This window comes from Rattus norvegicus, chromosome 3 (assembly GCF_036323735.1).
Source record: "Rattus norvegicus strain BN/NHsdMcwi chromosome 3, GRCr8, whole genome shotgun sequence".
In the NCBI taxonomy this organism is placed as follows: Eukaryota; Metazoa; Chordata; class Mammalia; order Rodentia; family Muridae; genus Rattus; species Rattus norvegicus.
In genome coordinates, this window is record NC_086021.1 from 181,419,774 (window position 1) to 181,441,358 (window position 21,585).

Below are 21,585 nucleotides of genomic sequence, written 5' to 3' on the forward strand. Positions count from 1 at the left end.
ACAAAGTCCAGACATGCCTGAGAGAATTTGAGATAGGGCTCACTGGCCCGACTATCAACTCCCAAGGACACTGGCCATCTGGAGCCACCCCCTCCCCTTCCTTCACTCCCTGAGGATGGGTCATCCCCCTGCTGCAGTGAGATGAGTTGCCCTGCCCACATTGCTGAGATGCTAGATTACACGTATGCTTTGTTGATGTAACTCCGTGCCAAAAGTAACTGTGCACCCTTTGTATTAGCCAATTATGTGTATCCACACGAGACCCCTGGTTTTCCCTATATAAACTCCTGCCTAGAGAGGCTCGGGGCTTGACTCAATCTCCTGTGTGAGATACGTGTCAGCCCGAGATCTCGTAAATAAAACTGCCTCTTGTTGATTACATCAAGACCGGCTTCTCGTGTTTCCTGGGGGTACCTCAACCCGTGACTGGAGCGAGAGTCTCCCCAAGTCTGGGGGTCTTTCAATGGCACAGCCCTTGGCCGGCGGCTGATGACTCTGCAATCAGCTTGGGATACATTCCAGTTCCGGCAAAAATCACTTTTGACCTGAGCTTCATACAGCCCTCCTTGTTCCGATGGGTGGGTCAGTAAGTCCCTGCATCCTTTACTTTTCTTGTTACTGTAACAAAATATCTGACAAACAAAACGTACAAGAGGAACCATTCGCTCTGGCCCAGTGTGTGGCTCTGATCTATCACGTGGGAAAAGTCACGGTAACAGGAGCCTGAGGTCTCCGGGCACAGCTTATGGCGTTCTCCTATTGACCCAGTTCAGGCCCCCAAACCGTGGGGTGGTGCTGCTGACATTCAGGGTGAGTCTTCCCACTTCAGTTAAACCTTTCTGGAAACACCCTCACAGACACAAAGTTTTGCCTCGTGCCTCGTGCCTCCCCTGCCCTTCCCCCATCCCTCTGCCTTCTACCCCCCCCCCCCCCGCGCGCGCGCCTCCCATGCCTCCTGCCTCCTGGTCCTTACCCCCACCCACTGGCCTCTGCCCCTGCCCCTGCCTTCTGCCTCCCATGCCTCCTGCGCGCTCCAAGCTCCATCTGCCTCTTCCTCCAGTCTCCCTTCTCGCTGAGGCTGGCTCTCATACAGTATGCCTGGGATTTCCTGGAACACTGGGGAAGAGCTTAAGCAGTATGCACACTCGGAGTGTCTGGGAAGACGGGAAATACCGGAGCCGATTACATTCTCAAAATCTTCTGCCTCAACGACCGATCGCGCCGAGCCCACACCTCTTCTCTCCCACTCAACTGTGTGTTCTTGAGGCTATCAACTGAGAATTTCTTGTTTGACCACGGCCACTCTGGCCTGAGGCTAGCTCCATTCCTGGCTGTTGGAAGATGTTTTTTAAAACAAAAACAAAAACACGATGCTGTTTGTGTTTTGTTACCTGGTGAATCTGCACAACCTTTGATGCCTTTTCTGGGCAAAGCTAAGATTCTCCCTGTTGTCTGCTCTTTCCAAAGTATTTCCTGAGCGACATCTGCAAGCATCGGCGAAGTCTGTTTCAGAAAGTGTTCAGGCAGGAAATCTCCGTCCAGTACAGAAATCAAGACACGGGCTGTGGCTGCCGTCTCCCCGGCTCAGCGTTGTAAGGAGAACATCTTTGCAGAGGCAGATGATAGCTTTTGAAAACTAGGGTTGTTCTGGATTTGAGGTAAAAATGCAAAGGCAGAGTTGACAAGGTAGTTCTGTGGTTGTGACTCCCAGTCTGGACAGCGCCAAGTGTGGTCTGCAGCTGCAGGCAGGCGACACCGGACCTCATCGGTCAACAGGATGGGAGAAAACAGCAGATGGGGTGGGGAAACAGCAGAGCTGAGGTATTCACCGGCGTGCCCTTAATAAAGTGCTTCCGGAAGCTTCCACACAGTGGCCGCTCCCAAGCCTAGGGAAGTTACTTGCAAGATTTAGGAAAGCGTAATAACCTGAGTGCGAATCCTGACACCCAAATGGTAGGAGGAGATAACAGATTCTTGTTGGGTATCCTTTGACCTCCACACATGAACCACAGCACCAACCGCCCTGCACACATACAAAGTGAATAGTGGTAATTAAAGGATTCATCCCCTGTGGGCTGGGACTTAGCTACAGAGACATATCTAGCTTGCATGTGGGCCAAGAGCCTGGGCATTTGCTGTGGGTAGCCACATGTATCTTGCTGTTGTCTCGAAATGATAATTTTGACACCGAGGACCGCAGACTGACAGCATTCACCACATATGTTGGCCTGACCTTAGAGCAGCGCTGACACGGTATTCAATGGATTATATCTGCCCATCATTCTGTTCCCTTCACTCTGAGCATCGTTTGAAATGTAAAGGGCTCATCACATCCTGATTCCCCTGCTTCCCTTTCCCATCCCAGGTGGAAGGGCTTCAGAGAGATGGCGTCAATGAGAAGCCACTGCAGTAGGCCCAGCCTCTTGATGCTCCTCATAGCCAGGAGGTCTCTCTGGTTCTGCGGGGCTTCTCCTGCCGCTCTTCAGTTTGCAGAGAATGAGAAAATGTGGCAGGAAAGCTGGAGATTAGAGGGACTTACAAAGCCAGCAAATGAGTAAGGAAAGACCCGTGGCAGGCTGAGGCTTCATTGGAAAGCAAGAGCCCTGCATCTCGAAGCTCCTTCAAAGGGTCTGCGTTCGCTCTCCTTGGGTTTCAATGACAGCAAGTCCTGTGCTTAAGGAGAGTTTGATCCAGGAGAAGGTGAGCCAGCAATCGCCACCAGGACATGTAGAGGTGCCTGTCAGAGGTATCACTGGTGTTTCTGGATCACATTAACCCTCCCAGTACCAGACCTAGTGACTGTGTGGTAAACAGTCAGGATCCAAAACTAACTCTTCATCTAGTGCCGGGTTTCTCAGTTTCTTCAGAACTATTGACGTTCGGGGCTGAATTCCCACTGAAGGAGTCTGACACGTCCTATAGCAGGCTCAGTAGTGGCTCTGGTCTTGCCAGGTGCCTGTGGCCACCCCAAATCCCTACACTCACATGACCTTGGAACAGCAACAACAAAAAGATTTGATTGTTTGATTTTTTTCTGTTTTGTTTCATCTCACTGTGTAGCCCTGGCTATCCCGAAACTCACAGAGATCCACCTGCCTCTGCCCCGCCAAGTGCTGGGATTAAAAGCGTGTGCCACAGTACTCAGATCTTCTCTGAATTTCTAATTAAGATTGTCATGGTTGAATACTTGAGCATTGGGGCAGTTCCTGCCCCACTGGTGTCTCTGCCTTGGGAGATCGTGTCACCTTGTGGGGCCCAGACAGACCAGCTGAAATGGCAATCCAGGCTTGTGAGAGACCCAGTCTTCAAACTCAAGACAGGAGCATGGAGAGGTGCTCTTGCAGAGGACTCCGGTGACAGAGGATGGAGGCCATCCTCAGGGCTCACACAGGCCCACACAAACTAAATATGTCCTCTGTACAGCCAAGGTCCAAAAACCATTGCAACCCTCTGTCTACAATTCACCTCCTCACGTATCACACAACCCCTAAGTGCAGAGGGCCTCAGAGGGGACCCAGAACGAACACCGTGGTGATGCTGTGGTCTCCTCCTCCACGGTAATGCTGGCACAGTCTCCTGTGAAGAACAGAGAGAGCAACCAGAGCGCACACTACCACGCCTGTTTCCAGTCTTGCCGGCGGCGCATCGACCCCACCACTCTGTCAAGACTTCAAGAGCACTGCCCCCACCCCACCCCCACCCCCAGAGGACTCACTCCTGGGAAACTTGTAATTCTGCAAAGTGTATAGGCAACTTCCAGGCAAAATGGAGACTAGCATCCACTGACCAAGTGCTTATTATTTTTTTCTTCTTTACAAGGAATGATTTTCATAAAAGCCTTGACTTTAGAAACAAAAAAAATAAAATAAGAAAGAAATGAAACATTCATCCCTGGTGCCGAACCGGTTGTGTCACCAGGTCTCCTCTGCTCCTGCACAGACCTATTTTTCTCCTGCCCTGGGGAGAGTGGTTCCAGAGGGGAAACAGTTGCCTCACCTGTCCTTGGAGCGCTCAATTCTCTTCCAGCCCACTCTGCTTCCGCATGATGTCAATATCTATTTGTGTCAACAAGTGTTCCTTTGAATTATGAATACAGTCAAATTAGAGCATCTTCATGGCCATATCTGTGGGGCTCTGAAGGACAGGCACAGGGTGTTAATCTATATAGCTCAGTGAGCGCGTGCTCTCTCTCTATTCACAGAATCTTTCCACAGAGAAAAAATAAGCACAGCCCTGTACACACTCAGGAACCAGGTCAAGCCATGCAAATGAATCCCTTTGCATCAAAACATGGGTCTTTGCGGTGTCTCTCGTGCACTACCGCACCTATCTTGTCTGTTTTCTCCCCCTCACAGACCACGGTTCTTGGCTCATCTTGGCATAGAGCATGCAGGGGTTTATAGTCCACGATGAAGACGGTTCTATACCACATTGCAGTCAAATACTATGCTTATGGGACATATGCAAAGTCTGCTTCCGGGGCTCTGTAATGCTCTCTGGAGAGGGTGGGAAATGCCTATCTATTGAGGGGGTTTTATTCTGCATGACTCCCTGTAAGTGTCCCTCCCCAGGGCTCTCAGATGCTCTCCTTATATCTGTCACTGTCTTCCCATCACCCCATCTTTGCATCCAGGTTGTGAGTTCCATGAAGACAGGAGCGGGTCTTGTTCGCCTTGTGTCCCCAGTGCCTGGCATGGCACCCAAAGCATAGAAGCCGCCCTACGACTGTCTAGTCGGTGGGCATGTGCAAAACTGACTTTACCTTTAGTCTTCTAATACAGAGTGATGCTGTGCCGTTACAGAGTGTGTGTTAGGTAGGTGACAGCCCACGGGTTAAATGAAAACTCTCAGGGGCTTAGATTAATTGGAAGAACATTTCCCATTCAACGATACCATACGGCTCTTGAGCAGTCAAGGCTGCCGCACAGTTCCTCCTGGGGAGTCTATTCTCATTCACCACACGCAGAGAGGGCAAGGATAAACAATCAAACAAACAAACAAAAGAACAGAGCTCCAGGGGCTGGGGATTTAGCTCAGTGGTAGAGCGCTTACCTAGGAAGCGCAAGGCCCTGGGTTCGGTCCTCAGCTCCGAAAAAAAAAGAACAGAGCTCCATCCAAGCCCAGCTCGATGCACCAGTGGGTTTATCAGGATTCCTTACAGGAAAATGGATGTCTCAAGCAATGGATGTCTCACCAAAAGCCTTCTGCACAGTTGCAGGAAGTTCTACCAGTGTCTCCTCTCCCTCTGCCCCTGTTGACTACTTAAATAACTTTGGGGCTAGGAGCCGGGGTGGGGAGCTGGTGAGCCCTGAGTTTCTGGTGAGGTTCTTGAACCTCCCACTTCCCTCCAGAAAGAATGTCTCCGCTCACAGGAAATGGCTGCACAGACAACGAAGGCCAATGAAGTCATTTGGCCAACAATAGCCTGTGGCTTCCGTAGATGGGCAATCTTTCTCTCAGCCCACAGGAAGCTGAATATGGCAAGAGAGAAGGGGATGGTTCTGCTAAAGTGCACAAGGCAGAGATGGTAGCCTTACATCTGCACCCAACCACAAGTCGTATAGCTACCTAGCTGCAAGGGAGGCTGGGAAATTATAGTAAGTAGACAGCCATGAGCCCCATTCAAATATTATTGGAATTTTTTTTACTGTAATAATAACAGATATCTGTAGACAGTGGCCAGCATATGGTATAAGGATTTAGCCAAGGATACATGTATTACAAAAGTTTTAAAAATAACTCAAATATAGACTTCTTGTTTTCTCTATTAACAAACCTCTTTGTTGCAGAATGACTGACCTAAGTTGCAAACCCTCCCAACTCTGGCCATCTTCACACCTCCTCCTGACTGTAACTATCTGAGCACAGCCTCCCACATATGACCACGGTGAACTTGTCCTGGGTGGGCCCCATCATGTCTCTAACACTATTCCGGCATTTATAGCTCATCCTGCCCCATAAAAAATGTCTGATGTCTGAGTTCCAAACACTCTTTTAATGCCTGGAGAGACACTATAACCATGGGGCTGAAATCTAGCCTGTGGCTGACCTGAGCTTACCATTTCTGCCTGCCTGATCTTTGGCAAATCTCATATTATGTCCCATTGTGCCCATGTGTCCACAGAGTCACACGCAGGATGGCGGTGGGAGCATCTCCCGTTTGCATTGTCACAGAGACTCCTGACATCTCTTAGCTGTGATTAGCTCACGTGGGGCCTGACACACGATGATCCCTCAGTTTAGTTCACTGTCCTTTTTGTCCCTTCTCGTGCCCAGACATTAAGCACTGGCCTGGGTCCTCGGTGCCTTCAATTTTGATAAACAGGACTAGAGAGCCAGGGATTTAACCACCAGGGCACACTCCTCCACAGAGACTGCTGTTGTTCTCCTGGTGCGGAGTCTCTGTGGTTCTGGTTCTAATCTCTTAGCAAGTGGCAGGCCCACCCACGGCCCAGTTTTCCCCCCGACAGTGGCCTAATCTTGGATCCAACAGGTGTTTGTAACACAAAGGGAAGGGCCTGGAAACAGAGCCAACGTTTGATTTCCTCTGGGCACAGGATGCCTTGATGCATCGTTGGGAGCCCTATTAATCCAGTCTCTTCAGAATTTCGAGCATACAAACAGCACACACTAGGAAGGAGAGTGCTCTCTTGAGCAACTGTTAATGAGAGATTTATGAAAGACGCCATTAGCAGCATCTACTCCACAAACGCCCAGCGCCCGCTCATCAAGGGTTCAGAGCCGGTTACTCATTCATTGTCTGCAGAGGAAAACAGGAAGGGGAGCTTCAGCTGCTCTCTCCATATCAAGCCATCTCTTTCTTACCCTTTATGTCTCAGCACCTCTCTCCTGGAGGTTCTTAATTATGAATACAGGAAAAGGGGGGAGAAAACAAGATTGGTGGGGCGGAAGGAAGGATCTCGATTTTGCAAGCCTGGAAAGGGCTCTGTTCTCAGTGCACTGCTTATACTCAGGGGGATGGGGAGGGCCTCCACTTTCACAATCAACAATTCCTTTCTACTACCAGCATATTAATTTATTCCCCAATTGCAAATGTCAGCCAAGCGATTCAAACCCTCTTAAGGAAACAATAATGGGTACACGTATGTGTGTGTGTGTGTGCGTGCGTGCGTGCGTGCGTGCGTGGGTGTGTGTGTGTGTATGTGTCAGTGCCAGTGTGCGTGTGGCAAGGCACGTGTGCATAGGTGTGAGGAAAGCTTTAGGGAGCCTCTTCTCTCTTTCTTCCTGCTGAGGCAGGCTCTCTGGTTTCTGCCACATCGCTGAGTATTCCAGGCTCGCTGGCCTGAGGGCTGCTGGCTGATTTTCTGTGTCTTCCTCTCATCTCACCTCAGCCGTGTCGGGGCTACAGATGTGGACCACGTCATCTGGCTATTTGATGTGGAGTCCTGAACCTAACTCAGGCTGCCAGGGTTCGTGCTTCCACTGCTTTTTACTGCTCCTTAGCATTCTCTCTCTCTCTCTCTCTCTCTCTCTCTCTCTCTCTCTCTCTCTCTCTCTCATACACATTAATGAGATGGGAGCTACATCTACAGCTAAACTGCTGGGAGGAAAACTGTTTTAGCTGCACACAAAGTACTAAAAGTAAAATCTTCACACCCTGCTTAAACGTCAATTCAAAGTGGATCAAAGGCCCGAACCTTAAACTTTGAGGCCACTGGAAGTAAATGTGAAGCCAAACACCTGAAGACATCAGCAGAGATGGTGAGTTTCTGGTTCGGACCCCAGAGCACAGAGAACCAAAGCCAAAGGCAGCGAAGGGAATTAGATCAAAATAAAAAGTGTCTGCACAACAAAGGAAACAGTCAAGGGAGGGAAGAGACAACCACTCACCCCCAAAACAAAGACCTCATAACACAAGACGGGACGGGTTTTCAAAATGGAGACACTTCCCAAGGGAACAACAATGCACACACCAGAGCAAGGTGGAAAACGCAGACACGGGGCAGTGCTGCTGGGCTCACAGAGACTGGAGGCCAGCTTGCTCCTGCTTGATCCACCAGCTTGCTTCATTGCCATTTGGGTCTTTTCCAGCCCGGAAGCTGATTGGGGCTGGGGTGTGGGAGGGGGGTTTCTCACCATCTCTGAGCTGAAACTGAGGTCCTCAGACAGGAGCTGGACAAACACTAAAATGAGTTGATGGGAGCCCCTAAGTTCCCACCTGTTAATGTACCTCTTGATGAATCAAATCTTCCTATTTCCCTCTGGGGCACTTCCCGTCTTACGAGACCATCGCTACAGAAAGGAATGAGAGCCAGGGATGATGTGTCCGGCATGCTATCTTGCTTTTTGTTGCAATAACCCACAAACCTGGTGCCAACGTTTGTCCTAGTTGGTTAAGTCTGTTGCTATGATAAAACACGGACCCAAAACAACCTGGGGGAGAAAGGGTTTACTTGGCTTACAGGTTGCAGTCAGCCATTTAAAGAGTCCAGAGCAGGAACTCAAGGCAGAAACAGAAGCAGACACCATAGAGGAAAACTGCTCACTGGTTCGCTCCCCACAGCTTGTCTGGTTTGTCCAGCTTGTCTAGGTTGTTCAGCTTGCTTTTTAAATACAACCCAGGACCACTAGCTCAGGAGAGGCACTTCCCACAGTAGTCTGGAACCTTCCACATCAATAATTAATCAAGAAAATGCCCCACCACCACCACCACCACCACCACGACCTCACACAGAGAGACTTATTCACAGGGTAATAGGCTGGAGCATCGTTTTCTACTGAGGCCCCCTCTTCCCAGATGATGTATCCAGTTGACCAGACAAACAGACAGAGGAAAGAAGAAAGAAACAAAGAAACAAAGACCAACCAGTGGGAGTAAATTGAGGAGTTTTAACCCAGAAGGTAACAAATCAGAATTAGGCTTAAAAAAGAGTGTGTGGCTAGTGAGTTCAGAAAATAATTACACGATAATACAGTACGTGCCAAGGACTCGAAGATCTCTAGGCTACAGCCAAGACGCCAGCGGTAGACTTAGCAGGAAGCAGGCCACTGGGAGCTGTCCAGCAAGGAGCTGCTGAAATTGCAGGGTGCCGGGGAAGCGTGGACACTTTCCTGTCAGGAAAAGTTCAGATCCAGGTAAAATCTAGTGACGTGTCCCAACACTAGCCAGGCGCACCTCTTTACAATGACACGTGACTTCTAACCACACTACATTCATGCTATTTTAATGACGGCTTTATTAACATAAAATACTGAATCATAAGGTCTGTCTGCCTAAGTCACACAATCCAGTGAATTTTAATGGATTTTTAAGTACTTCTATAGTGGCTAATGATATTAAGTGCTTGTTGAACATCTTTAAAGGATTTATTTTTATTACATTTAGTGATGTATATGAGTGTGCTTGTTGTGCACCTGAGTGCAAGTGCCTTCCCACGGAAGCAAGAAGAGGACCTCAGATCCTTGAGAGCTGGAGTTAGAGCCAGCTGTGAGCCACCCAACATGGCTACTGGGAACTGAACTCAGGTCCTCTGCAAGGGCAGCATGTGCTCCTAACCACTGCACCATCTGTCCAGTGCCCTGTTGGACATTTGATATGTCTTTCGGTGAAGTATCTGATCAAATAAATCCCTTGCTACTTATTTTTAATATATTTTTATCAGTGCATAAATGCTTGGGCATATTTATGGGATTGGATATGACATGATATTTTGATACAAGAGTATAATGTATACTGTATAATGACGAAGTATAATGACAAAAATAATTTACTGACTGTTTTTTAATTTGGTCCTTTGGCTTTCCAATCGGATTATGCACATTTTCTGTGTCTCCTAAGCAGAAGTCACTTAGCAGGCTGTCTCATCTCCAATGCCTTTCTCCAATTCTGCGTGTTGTTTTCTTGCTTTCCTGGTAGGTTTTTAAATATTGGGGTTTTTTTTCTTTTGTGTGCTTTTGAGAATAAGGAAGGTGTGCGGGCCTGGTTTGGGAGATTTTGCAGTGGAGAGGCTAAGCCGGCACGTGAAAGTCGAGGGGAAAAAATGTCTTTAAGTTGACATTTCAGCTAGATCTTGAAAGACAACAGGAATACGGCGGCTGGATGACTGAAGATGCTTTTTGAGTGCAGAGAACATCTGGACGGATTTTCTACTAATCCACTCTAAATTTTTAGGATGGCTTTTGACCCAGGATTGAAAACAAGAATCCCCACATGGGCCAGTACCACACAGCAAACACAGGCAGACACTGTCATATCCTCCGATGATTAAAATAAAGCTGACTTATTTATAGAAGATCCCAGTGAAATGGAGAAGTGAGTCTTTAGGTTCTCTCAAAGCCCAGGGGAGAGGTCACAGTGGTCAGAGACCAAGTAGGTGCTCCTTAGCGGTTGGAGTGTAGCCAGAGTTTTAAGGCAAAAACTCCAGCTCTGATACCCAGACCAATACTCCAATTAAAGAGCCAACGTATAAAGATGGGAAGATGGTTCTGTCAGCAAAGCCTGAGGACTGATCTGAATTCTCCTGTGAACACGTGAAGAATCTGGGTGTGTTTACGATGGGAATCCCAGTTCTGGGGAGACAGAGGCAGAATCCGATCTCGGGGGGGTCAGCGACTAGCTAGCCTAGTGTGATCAACATTCTCTGAGGTCAGTGAGAGACCCTGCCTCAAAAGCAAGATGGAGAGCCCGTGAGAAACAATGCTGAAGATTATCAGCCTCTGCCCACATGCACGCAGGCAGACGATTTGCGACTACACGCCACATACGTGCGCCTACATGAGCACACGCTCGCATTAAAAAAAATAGAATGTAATAGTGAAAGACATAGAGAAGAGATCTAATCAGTGTTACACCAAGTCTATCTCTTGAGTCCCGAGCTGAGCTCTAAGTTAAATGAAAGCTTGAGGAGTGTATACTTATGTAGTACTGGCCAAGGTGCCATCTGTGGCCATCGCTAATCTATTCTTGTCTCAGCTGTGGGGTGGGGATATCCCTAGAGGTCACCAGTGTACAAGATGGTGAGGTCAGCAACTCACCCTCAGGGACAGACAGTTGGCCTCATCTGGAGGGAATGGGTCTGTGACTCTGCCTGTCTTCACTCATTAGTGAAGAGTTGTCCAAGATGGCCGCTGGTTTGGGACAATAGTCCATTCTGTCATCAGCCCTAAAGGGGGACATACTAAGATTGGTTAGGTAGGCAGACACAGAGGAGGACAGAGGTCCCTGGCCTTCACCGATCTTTTAGTTACCTGGTGGGCCCAAGTAAAGATTCAAAGCTATGGTGTTTTGTTATTGTTTGTTTGGGGGCTTTAAAAAAAACAAAACAAAAGCAAAAGCAGTTTTAAAGTGCTATCACATAAAGACGAATGTTGGATGTCAAGTCCCCAAGTTCTCCTCCAGAGGACGGAAACCAGGAAGTGTTCCCAGGTCAAGAACAGAACAGGAAAAAAACCTCATGGGTATCAAATGTTCCTGCCTTGCAACCCAGCTTTACCCATGACACTAGTACCCTCAAACACACAGACCCAAATGGTATGAATACAGCTCTGGGTGCGACCCTGAAGACAAGAAGCAGCTGGAAGTTTGAGATTGCTTTCCCTGCACCCAGGGAGAACGGTGGCTTAAAATCAGGAAATCACTTTAAAGGGCTGACAATTGGCAAAGTAGTATTTCACACCCCTTGTCTCACTGGCTGAGATGCCCCCACCCCCATCAGCCCCGTTTTAGCAGACGCTGACAGCTTGCGGATCTGTTTACAAACACCGAGAAGGTGCTGTGAGAATTCTGACGCTCTCTGCAGAGCCTGCCAGCTTTTAAACTCCCTGCAATCCAACAGGCGGAAACAGTATCGAAATCCCACCCTGATCTGCATATGCCTGCCTCCCCGATGGTTTATCCCCCAGTCATATTTACTTTTACACAAATTCATACCCACATCCTCCACCCAGCTTTCTCAGCCAGCCACTCTCTGCTTTCTATCGGTGTGGAGGGGCGCTTTGTCTTCGAGAGGAATTTGGAATCCATCCTGGTTGATCTTCTGGCTGTGTCTAACAGCCATCTGCATCGTAAACTTGAGGCTATCCGTTTAAAACAATTTCCTCGGCTCCAAGCTTTTACGGATATCCTAAATTTCGTTCTACCCGAATTGAAAAAGTTTCTCTGGGCCATGGTTGGCTGTTGCTAGGGGTAACCAGTGAGTAGTCCGTTAAAGAATGTCAGGTGATTGATAACTATCTCTCCTGGATGGCTATTACTGGGAGTCCAGGGGGAGGGAAACATCCAGAAAACTTCAATACTTAAGCCCTGGTTATCGAATTACTATAGTTCTGAAAATTGCCACAGGTCACCCAAAATGGCATGGCCCTGGCTCATACTGCTCCAGGTGACCAATTCAGAGGTCCAGTGGGGTCCTCATGCCCACCTACCCCAGAGGGCTGTGCCCTCCAGACTGCAAGCGTGGTTGGTAGGTCTTCTGCCTGGAGACCTCCTATACCTCAGCCCTCCCAGATGCAGTTCCTTCCTTGGTCCCCTCTACACTCTTCAGCCCCAGCCTCTACCCCACCAACCCACACACTGGATATCATCTCTCTGTAGAAGTCAATCCTACATATCCAGCAGACTAGGAAGGGTCCTTAGCCATCCAGATTAGAGCCCCTGCCCTCTGCCCCATGGTCCCTTAGATCCCCCTGATTTGTGTCCATCACCCCGAGCTATACTGTAGTATACAGGCTCAGCTGGACAGGATGAGGGCAGGGTCTGCTAAGTACAACTCCCATCCCAAAGGAGAAGTTCTGTTGCAAGTAAAAAGCTACAGAGCATGGACTCGTGCAGAGAGAAGCCAGCAGACAGAAAAATCCTCTGTCCAGCAGCTTCATTGATGCCCAGGGTTTGGTTTGGTTTGGTTTGGTTTGGTTTGGTTTGGTTTGGTTTGGTTTGGTCTGGAGATTGAAACTGTTCTCCTTACACATTAGACATGTGCTCTACCACTGGGCTACAGCCCAGCACTCTTCACAGTTGTAATCTTGAGGCAGGGTCTCACTAAGTTGCCCAGTTTAGCTTTGAATTCTGTCTTAGGATTTTACTGCAGTGAAGAGACACCATGACCAAGGCAACATTTAATTGGGGCCGGCTAACAGGTTCAGAGGTTCAGTCCATTATCATCAAGGTGGGAGCATAGCAGCATCCAAGCAGGAACGGTGCAGGAGGAGCTGAGAGTGTTACATCTTCATCTGAAGGCTGCTAGTGGAAGACTGACTTCCAGGCAGCCCTTAAGCCCATGCCCACAGACACACCCACTCCAACAAGGCCACACCCACTCCAACAAGGCCACACCCACCCCAACAAGGCCACACCTCCTAATAGTGCCACCCCCTGAGCCAAGCATAGATAAACCATCACAGATTCACTCTGTAGCTCAAGCAGGACCTGAACTCAAAACACTCCTGCCTCAGCATCCTGACGTCAAAACACAGCTTTCACCTCAAAGGGAACAAGAGGTTGTTTATTCTGGAACCAAATGAGTGGCTATGGCGGATACATGTAGCTTCAGCTCACCCCCAAAATCAGGTCGCAGTGTGTGAATGTTTTCATGAACTGTTTATAAATACAAAACAAATGAAAGTAATAAATCTGGGTACTTTTGAGTATATTGGTGGTGCGTGTAGGCAGGTTACGGCAAAGTGCCAGGGACTTCTTGATCTGAACGCTGTGTCACAAGGTGGGGTGGGTGCGAATTGGTGATCCGCTAATTTATTACATTCCCAAAGGTCTCAGAATGACTACTGTACGCTCAAAATATAGTCCAAGACAGGCTGGGAGATAGGGCTCCGTTGGTAGAATGCCTACCTAGCGTGCATGGAGCCCTGGGTTCAATCCCCAGCACCGCAGAAACAAGGTGTGCTGGCACGTGCCTGTAATCCCTGCAGTCAGGACACAAAGGCAGGAGGATCAGACGTTTAAACGTACCATTGACTTCACAGTGAGTTCGAAGCCAGCCTGGTATAGGTGAGGCCCTGTCTGCAGAAAATAAAGTAACCCAAGATAATCTGGCCATGAACCCGCACATTCCGACTCTCCACAAACAGGAAACCTCTGCTCACACCAGCCTACATCACTACCAGAGGTCGATGTAATTTAGAAAGTCGCAGTGACCACCCCAGTCTCCAGAAACCATGCCCTGACCAATCATGAGCCATCAACATTGGCAACAAACTCTCTCCTCCCTTAGCAAAAAGGTTGAGACTCCCTGTAGGCACACTTTAGCAATAATATTGTGTCTTAGACTTGTTAAATTGCATATTAAATTGATCTTTTAGTGAAGATTTAGTTTTTGTATGTTCTTGGAAATGGACAAATGTGGTGCAATTCGCATGACTGTGTTATTTGCTTCACTACGGGTTTCCTGAGTAACACCTGCGATATCTTCAAAGTGTGTGTGTGCTTCTCTGGTTTCTCTTCTTCCAACTCAGACTCTGGTTGACGGGGGGGGGGGGCGGGGGGGGCAGCGCGTCTCTTGCTTCCTTCTGCATTCCTTACACCAAGTGCAGACCTGACCCATACCAACCCACAAGGAGGAATAAATGCTGATCTCTCTTTACCCGGCAGAAGTACCACTCCTACTCGAGCGCAGGTGAGCAGTCCGGTCTGCAGGGGGCGCCAGTCTGCTTCCTCATCTCCGCGATGGAACCCGGAGCCCCGACCTGCTGTCAGTCAGACCGTGCTAGCAGCTCAGTGGTCATTTTGCTGCACTGAAGATGAAGTAGGAGTTCCAATGCATAAAACCCGAGTGCTCTCCCTTCTCACATCTAGCATCAAGTCCCACAACCCCTGCCTCGCTGAGTAGAGAGCTGTAACTGTAGCAACCGGTGTTGGGTGGGGATGAGAAGAGACCAGAGAGAGAGAGGGTCAGAGCGACAGGGGATGAGACAGGCTGGTCAGAGTCTGCACTGATTGTTGGAGACGCAAAGGAAAGTTTTTTCTATGTCTCCAACCTCCCCTCCTCCCCCGTTTCTCTCTGGAGAAACTAAAATCTAGACTGGACAGCATCCACAAGAGAAGCACCTAGAAGAAGATTTTTTTTTTCCCAGCAGCTTGCTCAGGACCCTGCAGGAGCTGCAGCCGGAACTGGTCCCCGCCGATAACCATGAACTCTTCCTGCTGCCCGTCCTCCTCTTATCCGACGCTGCCTAACCTCTCCCAGCACCCTGCAGCCCCCTCTGCCAGCAACCGGAGTGGCAGTGGGTTCTGCGAGCAGGTTTTCATCAAGCCAGAGGTCTTCCTGGCACTGGGCATCGTCAGTCTGATGGAAAACATCCTGGTGATCCTGGCTGTGGTGAGGAACGGCAACCTGCACTCCCCCATGTACTTCTTCCTGTGCAGCCTGGCTGCGGCCGACATGCTGGTGAGCCTGTCCAACTCCCTGGAGACCATCATGATCGTGGTTATCAACAGCGACTCCCTGACCTTGGAGGACCAATTCATCCAGCACATGGACAACATCTTCGACTCTATGATCTGCATCTCCCTGGTGGCCTCCATCTGCAACCTCCTGGCCATCGCCGTGGACAGGTACGTCACCATCTTCTATGCCCTCCGTTACCACAGCATCATGACGGTTAGGAAAGCCCTCTCCTTGATCGTGGCCATCTGGGTCTGCTGTGGCATCTGCGGCGTGATGTTCATCGTCTACTCCGAGAGCAAGATGGTCATCGTGTGCCTCATCACCATGTTCTTCGCCATGGTGCTGCTCATGGGCACCCTGTACATCCACATGTTCCTCTTCGCCAGGCTGCACGTCCAGCGCATCGCGGCACTGCCACCTGCTGACGGGGTAGCCCCGCAGCAGCACTCGTGCATGAAGGGGGCCGTCACCATCACCATCCTGCTGGGGGTTTTCATCTTCTGCTGGGCGCCTTTCTTCCTCCACCTGGTCCTCATCATCACCTGCCCCACCAACCCCTACTGCATCTGCTACACGGCGCACTTCAACACCTACCTGGTTCTCATCATGTGCAACTCTGTCATCGACCCCCTTATCTACGCCTTCCGCAGCCTGGAGCTGCGGAACACCTTCAAGGAGATTCTCTGCGGTTGCAATGGCATGAACGTGGGCTAGGACCCCCGTGGAGGTGTTCCACGGCTAGCCAAGAGAGAAAAGCAATGCTCAGGTGAGACACAGAGGGTGTTTGGAGCTGGAACTGTGCTTGGCTTCATCTGTAAGCTGGTGACCCATTGCAAATGGGGACATGGGGTAGAATGGGCTGCCTGTGAGGATCTGTGTGTGGGTAGGTCAGAGTGTGATCCACCACATAACCTGGAAGAATCAGGCAAGGCAGCCCTGAGTGTCATCTGTGCTCATTGCTAGGCGCCCAGGGCTGTGGCTCCTGCCTGTTCTTTTGCTTTATATACCAGTAACTCTGTGCTTCAAGCCATCCAGACGGGAGGGCTCTCGTGAACAGACCGCTCAGACCTCCGGCAAGCATCCCGGCTCACAGCAGCCAGCCCCAGCTCCCTGCCTGCTACATGGAGAGCTTTGCACATATTCTGTGGGAGAGTGAGTGAAGCTGTGAAAAAACGATGTGATGTTCGCTGCTCCCTTCCAGGATTCGCATCCGTGCCAGCCTCCCCGAACTCCTGCATGGAGATGTGACCCCCTTCTCTCTGTGCCGTTGTCATGCTTGTTACTGTTGTTAGGGTTTCGTTCATTAAATCTAAGCTTCAAAACCTAATGTAGCAACGTGCTCTAGTCAATGAGAGGTCCTAGTATCCTGGCCAATTCAGGTAGATGTTACTCTTTTGAAAACAAAAACAAACAAATAAAAAAAAAGGTCTTGTAATGTTGCTTCTCTGCCTTTTAAAGGCGAGGAAACAGCAGGCAGGAGGGTGTGTGTTTCACTAGAAACTGCTTTCCTGTCACTGGAGATTGTTCGAGCAGCTGGAACTGCCTCTTGCTCCATTCCTTACTTACTCCCAAGCTCCCTTCCCGCCCCTGGTAAGTGTGTTCTATCAAGTGGTTATTTTAACATCGTTTATAAGAGAGGCTGTCTTGGCTGTTGCTTCTTTTTCTAGATGTGGTGTTAAAGTCAAATGACCCTGTCAGGGCAACGTCTGTACCTTGTCAAGTAAAGCAGTCACTCCCACCACCACAGGACAAGATTTTCCAGCTTGCTGTATGACAATGCTGTGTGCTGCCGGCAACTGCCAGCTCCCTTCTTGCCCTAGACAACTTCAGCTACAGATATCTCCCTTGTTCTGTGTTTTCCTGCTCTTGCATTCATGAGGCAGAGGGACTGTGCTTGAATTTCTCCTGCTAACATGATAGTAAACACCATTTGTCTCCTGCTGTAATCGTGATGCTTGGGGGGCGGGGGGGGGATAAAGGCTTTGGTTCCCGTGACCACGAACACATATGAGGTTGTGGCGCACCTCCCCGAGTCGTTCTGTGCCTCCCACATACAGACACGGCACAGGATGCATGCAAATGGCTGGAGAGGTGAAGCGGTGGTTAAGAGCGTTGGATCTTAGCATAAGGCTGGGGTTCCATTCCCAGGACCCCCACCCTGGCTCACAACCATTTGTAACTCCAGTTCCAGGTCTGACACACTTCTCCGGCCTCTGAGGGCACTGCATGCATTTGGTGTACAGACATACATTCAGACAGAGGACCCACATACATAAAATAAAGATAAATAAGCCTTAAAAGTAATACGGGTAAGGAAGCAGTGTTTGCTAATGCACTTTTTTTCCCAAACAAAATGCTCCCATTTAGTTTTCCAAAGTACAAGGTTTCTGGATCCTCGGCTACTGACAATCCTCACCGTTTCAATTAAAACACTAAATAGAAGGAAGTACGGGTAGCTAGCCGGGAAGCAAATACAGAAAATGGAAAATCATAACACGGGTCACCTATAGGAATCAAAATGACCTTGCTCTGAGAAAACGAGAGAGAAATCACTTCTGTTTCTGTACTGCTTGTCACGTTGCCTCATCTTTGCCTGTCAGCAAATCTATAAGTGGTGCCGCTTTGGGTGATCTCGTGCGTCCCGGGGGTCCTGAAGGACTGTGAGGACCCCCGGAGAGCCCCATAGGGTGCGTCCTGTATCCCGATGCTGACATCTCTTGGCACCAACAGGTTGCTGTCGACAGACTTCCAGAATCGAACCAGACCCACTTCTTCCTGTGAGCATCAGCTCCCAGGGGTTCAATCAGACAAAAGCACCCCAAGAACTACCCAACTTCTACCTCAGGTACACACTCTGCCTCTATAGGTCTGAGTGGGATCCTGAAGTAAGATCCGGCTGTATCTAACTCTCCCCCTGGGGTGTGGCTGCTGGTCCGAGGGCCTCGTTTTTCCAGTAGAGCGGACATGGAAGGCTCTCACACAATCCTTGCACAAGTCTTCAGCGTGCTGGCCTGTGCCAGGAGCTGTGAGAGAGCTTTCTAGGCATTTACTGCTTGGACCCTTGCTACGCCCTACAAGGCAGATGTTGTGGCTAGCTGCATGCTCCAGACGAGATGTCTGAAGTCCAGGTTAAGGAGGTTTCCACTCAGATGACAGATGCACTCAGGGAGATCCCACCTCACACTGTACAGCCCTCGTCCCTCCTCAGCCCTGTCCTGAGTCGAATGTGAAACACCCCCAACAGCTTATGGGTTTAGGCACTTGACCCTCCAAGTGGTGCTAACTTGGAAGGTCTCAAAGTAGGGGCCAGCTGGAGGAAGTGATTTGGAAGCCCAGCATCAGTTCCTGGCTGTTCCTTGCTTCCTGACACCTGGCCAGCTGCCTCAGACTCTGACCACAGTGGCTCTCACACCATGATGGTACACCCTCTAACTGTGAGGTAAAAGAACAACCCTTCTGTTAAATCGTCATCTGTCAGGTGTTTGGTCACAGCGATGAGAAGAGTAATACACGGGCTGGCTTCGGTACCCTCCTCACAGAAGCTCCGGCTGGTTGAATTGGCCCCGAATGGCATCAAACATGTGCCAAAAGTGTGCACTGCCATGTTAGAAGGCTCTAATGCATGTTCCTGCCACATTCTGGAAGCTTGTTGAGTTTCTGTTAAGATAAGTTAGGATGAAGCCACAACTAATCACTTCACTTAGTATAATTTTCCAAAAGTGCGTGTGGCCCCACAAGTCCCAGTCTCCTCAAGCTCTCGCTGACTTCCTTCCCTCAGGAAGACAGCCCTGGACACCTTCTACAATCCATCTCAGGTCTTTGTGAGGGAACCCATGGGATGCTGGGACTCATGAGGAAGGAGCATTACTCTGACAGCCTGCTACCTGGACCAAGGGAGGTGGCCTCTGTCTCCCTGTCTCTCAATCTCTCTTTGTCTCTGTCTCCTTCAACCTCTTTCTGTCTTCTGTCTTCCTCTCAGTCTCTGTCTCTCTCAATCTCTGTCTCTCTCAATTTCTGTCTCTCTCAACCTCTGTCTCTTTGTCTCTGTCTCTCTCTGTCTCTGTCTCTCTCTGTCTCTCTGTCTCTCTCTGTCTCTTTGTCTCTCTCTGTCTCTCTCTGTCTCTCTCTGTGTCTCTGTCTCTCTCTCTGTCTCTCTCTGTCTCTGTCTCTCTGTCTCTATCTATCTCTCTCTCTCTCTCTCTCTCTCTCTCTCTCTCTCTCTCTCTCCCCCACTTCCTTTCTCTTTTCCCTCAACAAAAAGCAACAAATGCCCTTAACTTCAGGAAATCAAAGTATGCCATAATATACAGTATCCCACTGTATCTTAGTAAAATCAGTCCTTCCTCAGAATCTCTAGCGTATCGTTCCCCTTCCTTGTTCCCTAGACACAAATCCGCCATGCCCCAGGCCCTTGCTGCTGCTGTTTCCTCTGAACTCTCTTCCTGAGATCTGCCAGTGATTAGGTTCTTAAGGACCCCGCCATTTCCACCTCATGGTTGCATCCATTCCCAGTCTCCCTGTCACCTGCTGTATCCATTCTCTGCCTCCCTGTCTGCAGCTGTATCCATTCCCAGCCTCCCTGTCTACAGTTGCACCCATTCCCATCTGCCTCACCTCACCACACCCCTTATTGATGATGTACCCACATTTCTGTTCATTTGATCCCCACCGGTATCTTCCATGAGAAAGCAATACGTGGTGGTTAAAACTAGTCAACTGAGATCCGGTCGTCGAACCATGGAGTGATTGATGCTCAAGTCCAGCATGGTGGGTCCCAACTTTAATCCCGGCACTGGGGAGGCAGAAGCAGGCAGATCTCTGAATTCCAGGTTAGTCTGACCTATATGGTGAGACCCTGTCTCAAGCAAGCAAACAGACAAGGTACATGGCCAAGTTCAACCGAGACACTCCAATCTCCCGGAAGGCCTCGTGTTCTGGTGAGTGTATTAGTCCTCTCTGCTTACCAGACAGCCAGGATAGCGAACTTGGCACGTTCCAGATTAAAGTGAGAGACTCTGTCTCAAGAAACAAAGTGGAGAGTAACTGAAGGGGACAGCCAAGCTTGACCAGTAGCCTTCACACACATGCACACACATTCACACACACACACACACACACACACACTCACACAGTCACACATACACTCACATGCATGCAAACACGCAGGTACACATGTGTCCGTCTACCCCTAGGAGAGGCATTCTCAACAGGTCTAGCCTTATGATCGGCATCCTTCCATTGACCTGGTCAGTCTTTGGAGCAGCCTGAGGGAAGCTTGGCACTGCATCCCAGCAGCGTTTCTCGGTCTCAGCAACATAGACATCACTCTGGAGCCATATCCTTCTCTGCAGCCAGGTATCCTATGCAAGGCAGAGTGTGGAGCAACAGCCCTGGCATCTGTGCGCCCCCCCCCCCACACACACTCAAGATCCCAGGAGCACCATAATGTTATGTGGCATGTGATCATTATAGCTCCAGATGTTGCCAAATGCCCCTGGAGGGCCAGGTCACCCCAGATGAGAACCACTGTGTGGATCCTTCTCTCATCTGCTTCTTTCCTCGTGATGCCAGGCAGAGGCTGCATCCTGTGGGGGTCTGGCTCTGTGCACACTGTCAAGGCGACACGTGTGCATTTCAGCCACTGCCCCTAGAAAAGACTGCATTTGGTCAAACAACCCCTTAGTTCAAGAGGCCAGTGGTTGTGTCACTTTGGCTGAGAACTACTGTACTCAGCCACCTAGCACACGTGCTGAAGGTCCTCAATAAAGCTCCCAGACCTTGTAGGATTCTCCGCCAGGAAACTTGAGCCACCGAATAATCTGTTAGTTTATCTCCCAGGCTCTAAGCTAAGCTAGGAATGCCCTGCTGGTAAGAGAACTACAAATTCAACAGATGTAAGTGACAAACACCTCAACTCCTCCTTCGGAATTTGGTTTCGGGTCTCCAAATTCAGTGTTTGAATCCTGTGTCTTCCACTGCTGCATGATTCTGACGGGAGTTCACTCATTGGGCACTTACCTTTTGCAGCTCAGTTCAGGGCTAGCTTTTAAGGAAAAGAAGGAAAGGGCTGGTTATGGCTCAGCGGTAGAAGACTTGCCTTACATGAGCAAAGCTCTACATTCTGAAACAGTGAGCCCCAAGGCAGTGAGAGACTGCCAAGAAAAACCAAAGGGCATAGTGACTGGAGAACAGCTGAGATTGCTCTCTGGTCTCTACGTTTACCTGA

At 49.5% G+C, this 21,585-nt stretch overlaps 1 protein-coding gene across 1 annotated transcript; it reads left to right on the forward strand.

The window, feature by feature from the left end:
* Window positions 1–15,002: 15,002 nt before the first annotated feature.
* On the forward strand, window positions 15,003–16,100 carry Mc3r (melanocortin 3 receptor). The gene has a single exon (NM_001025270.4). The coding sequence runs from the start codon at window positions 15,102–15,104 to the stop codon at window positions 16,071–16,073; it is 972 nt and encodes a 323-aa protein (NP_001020441.3). The 5' UTR covers window positions 15,003–15,101; the 3' UTR covers window positions 16,074–16,100.
* Window positions 16,101–21,585: the final 5,485 nt, after the last annotated feature.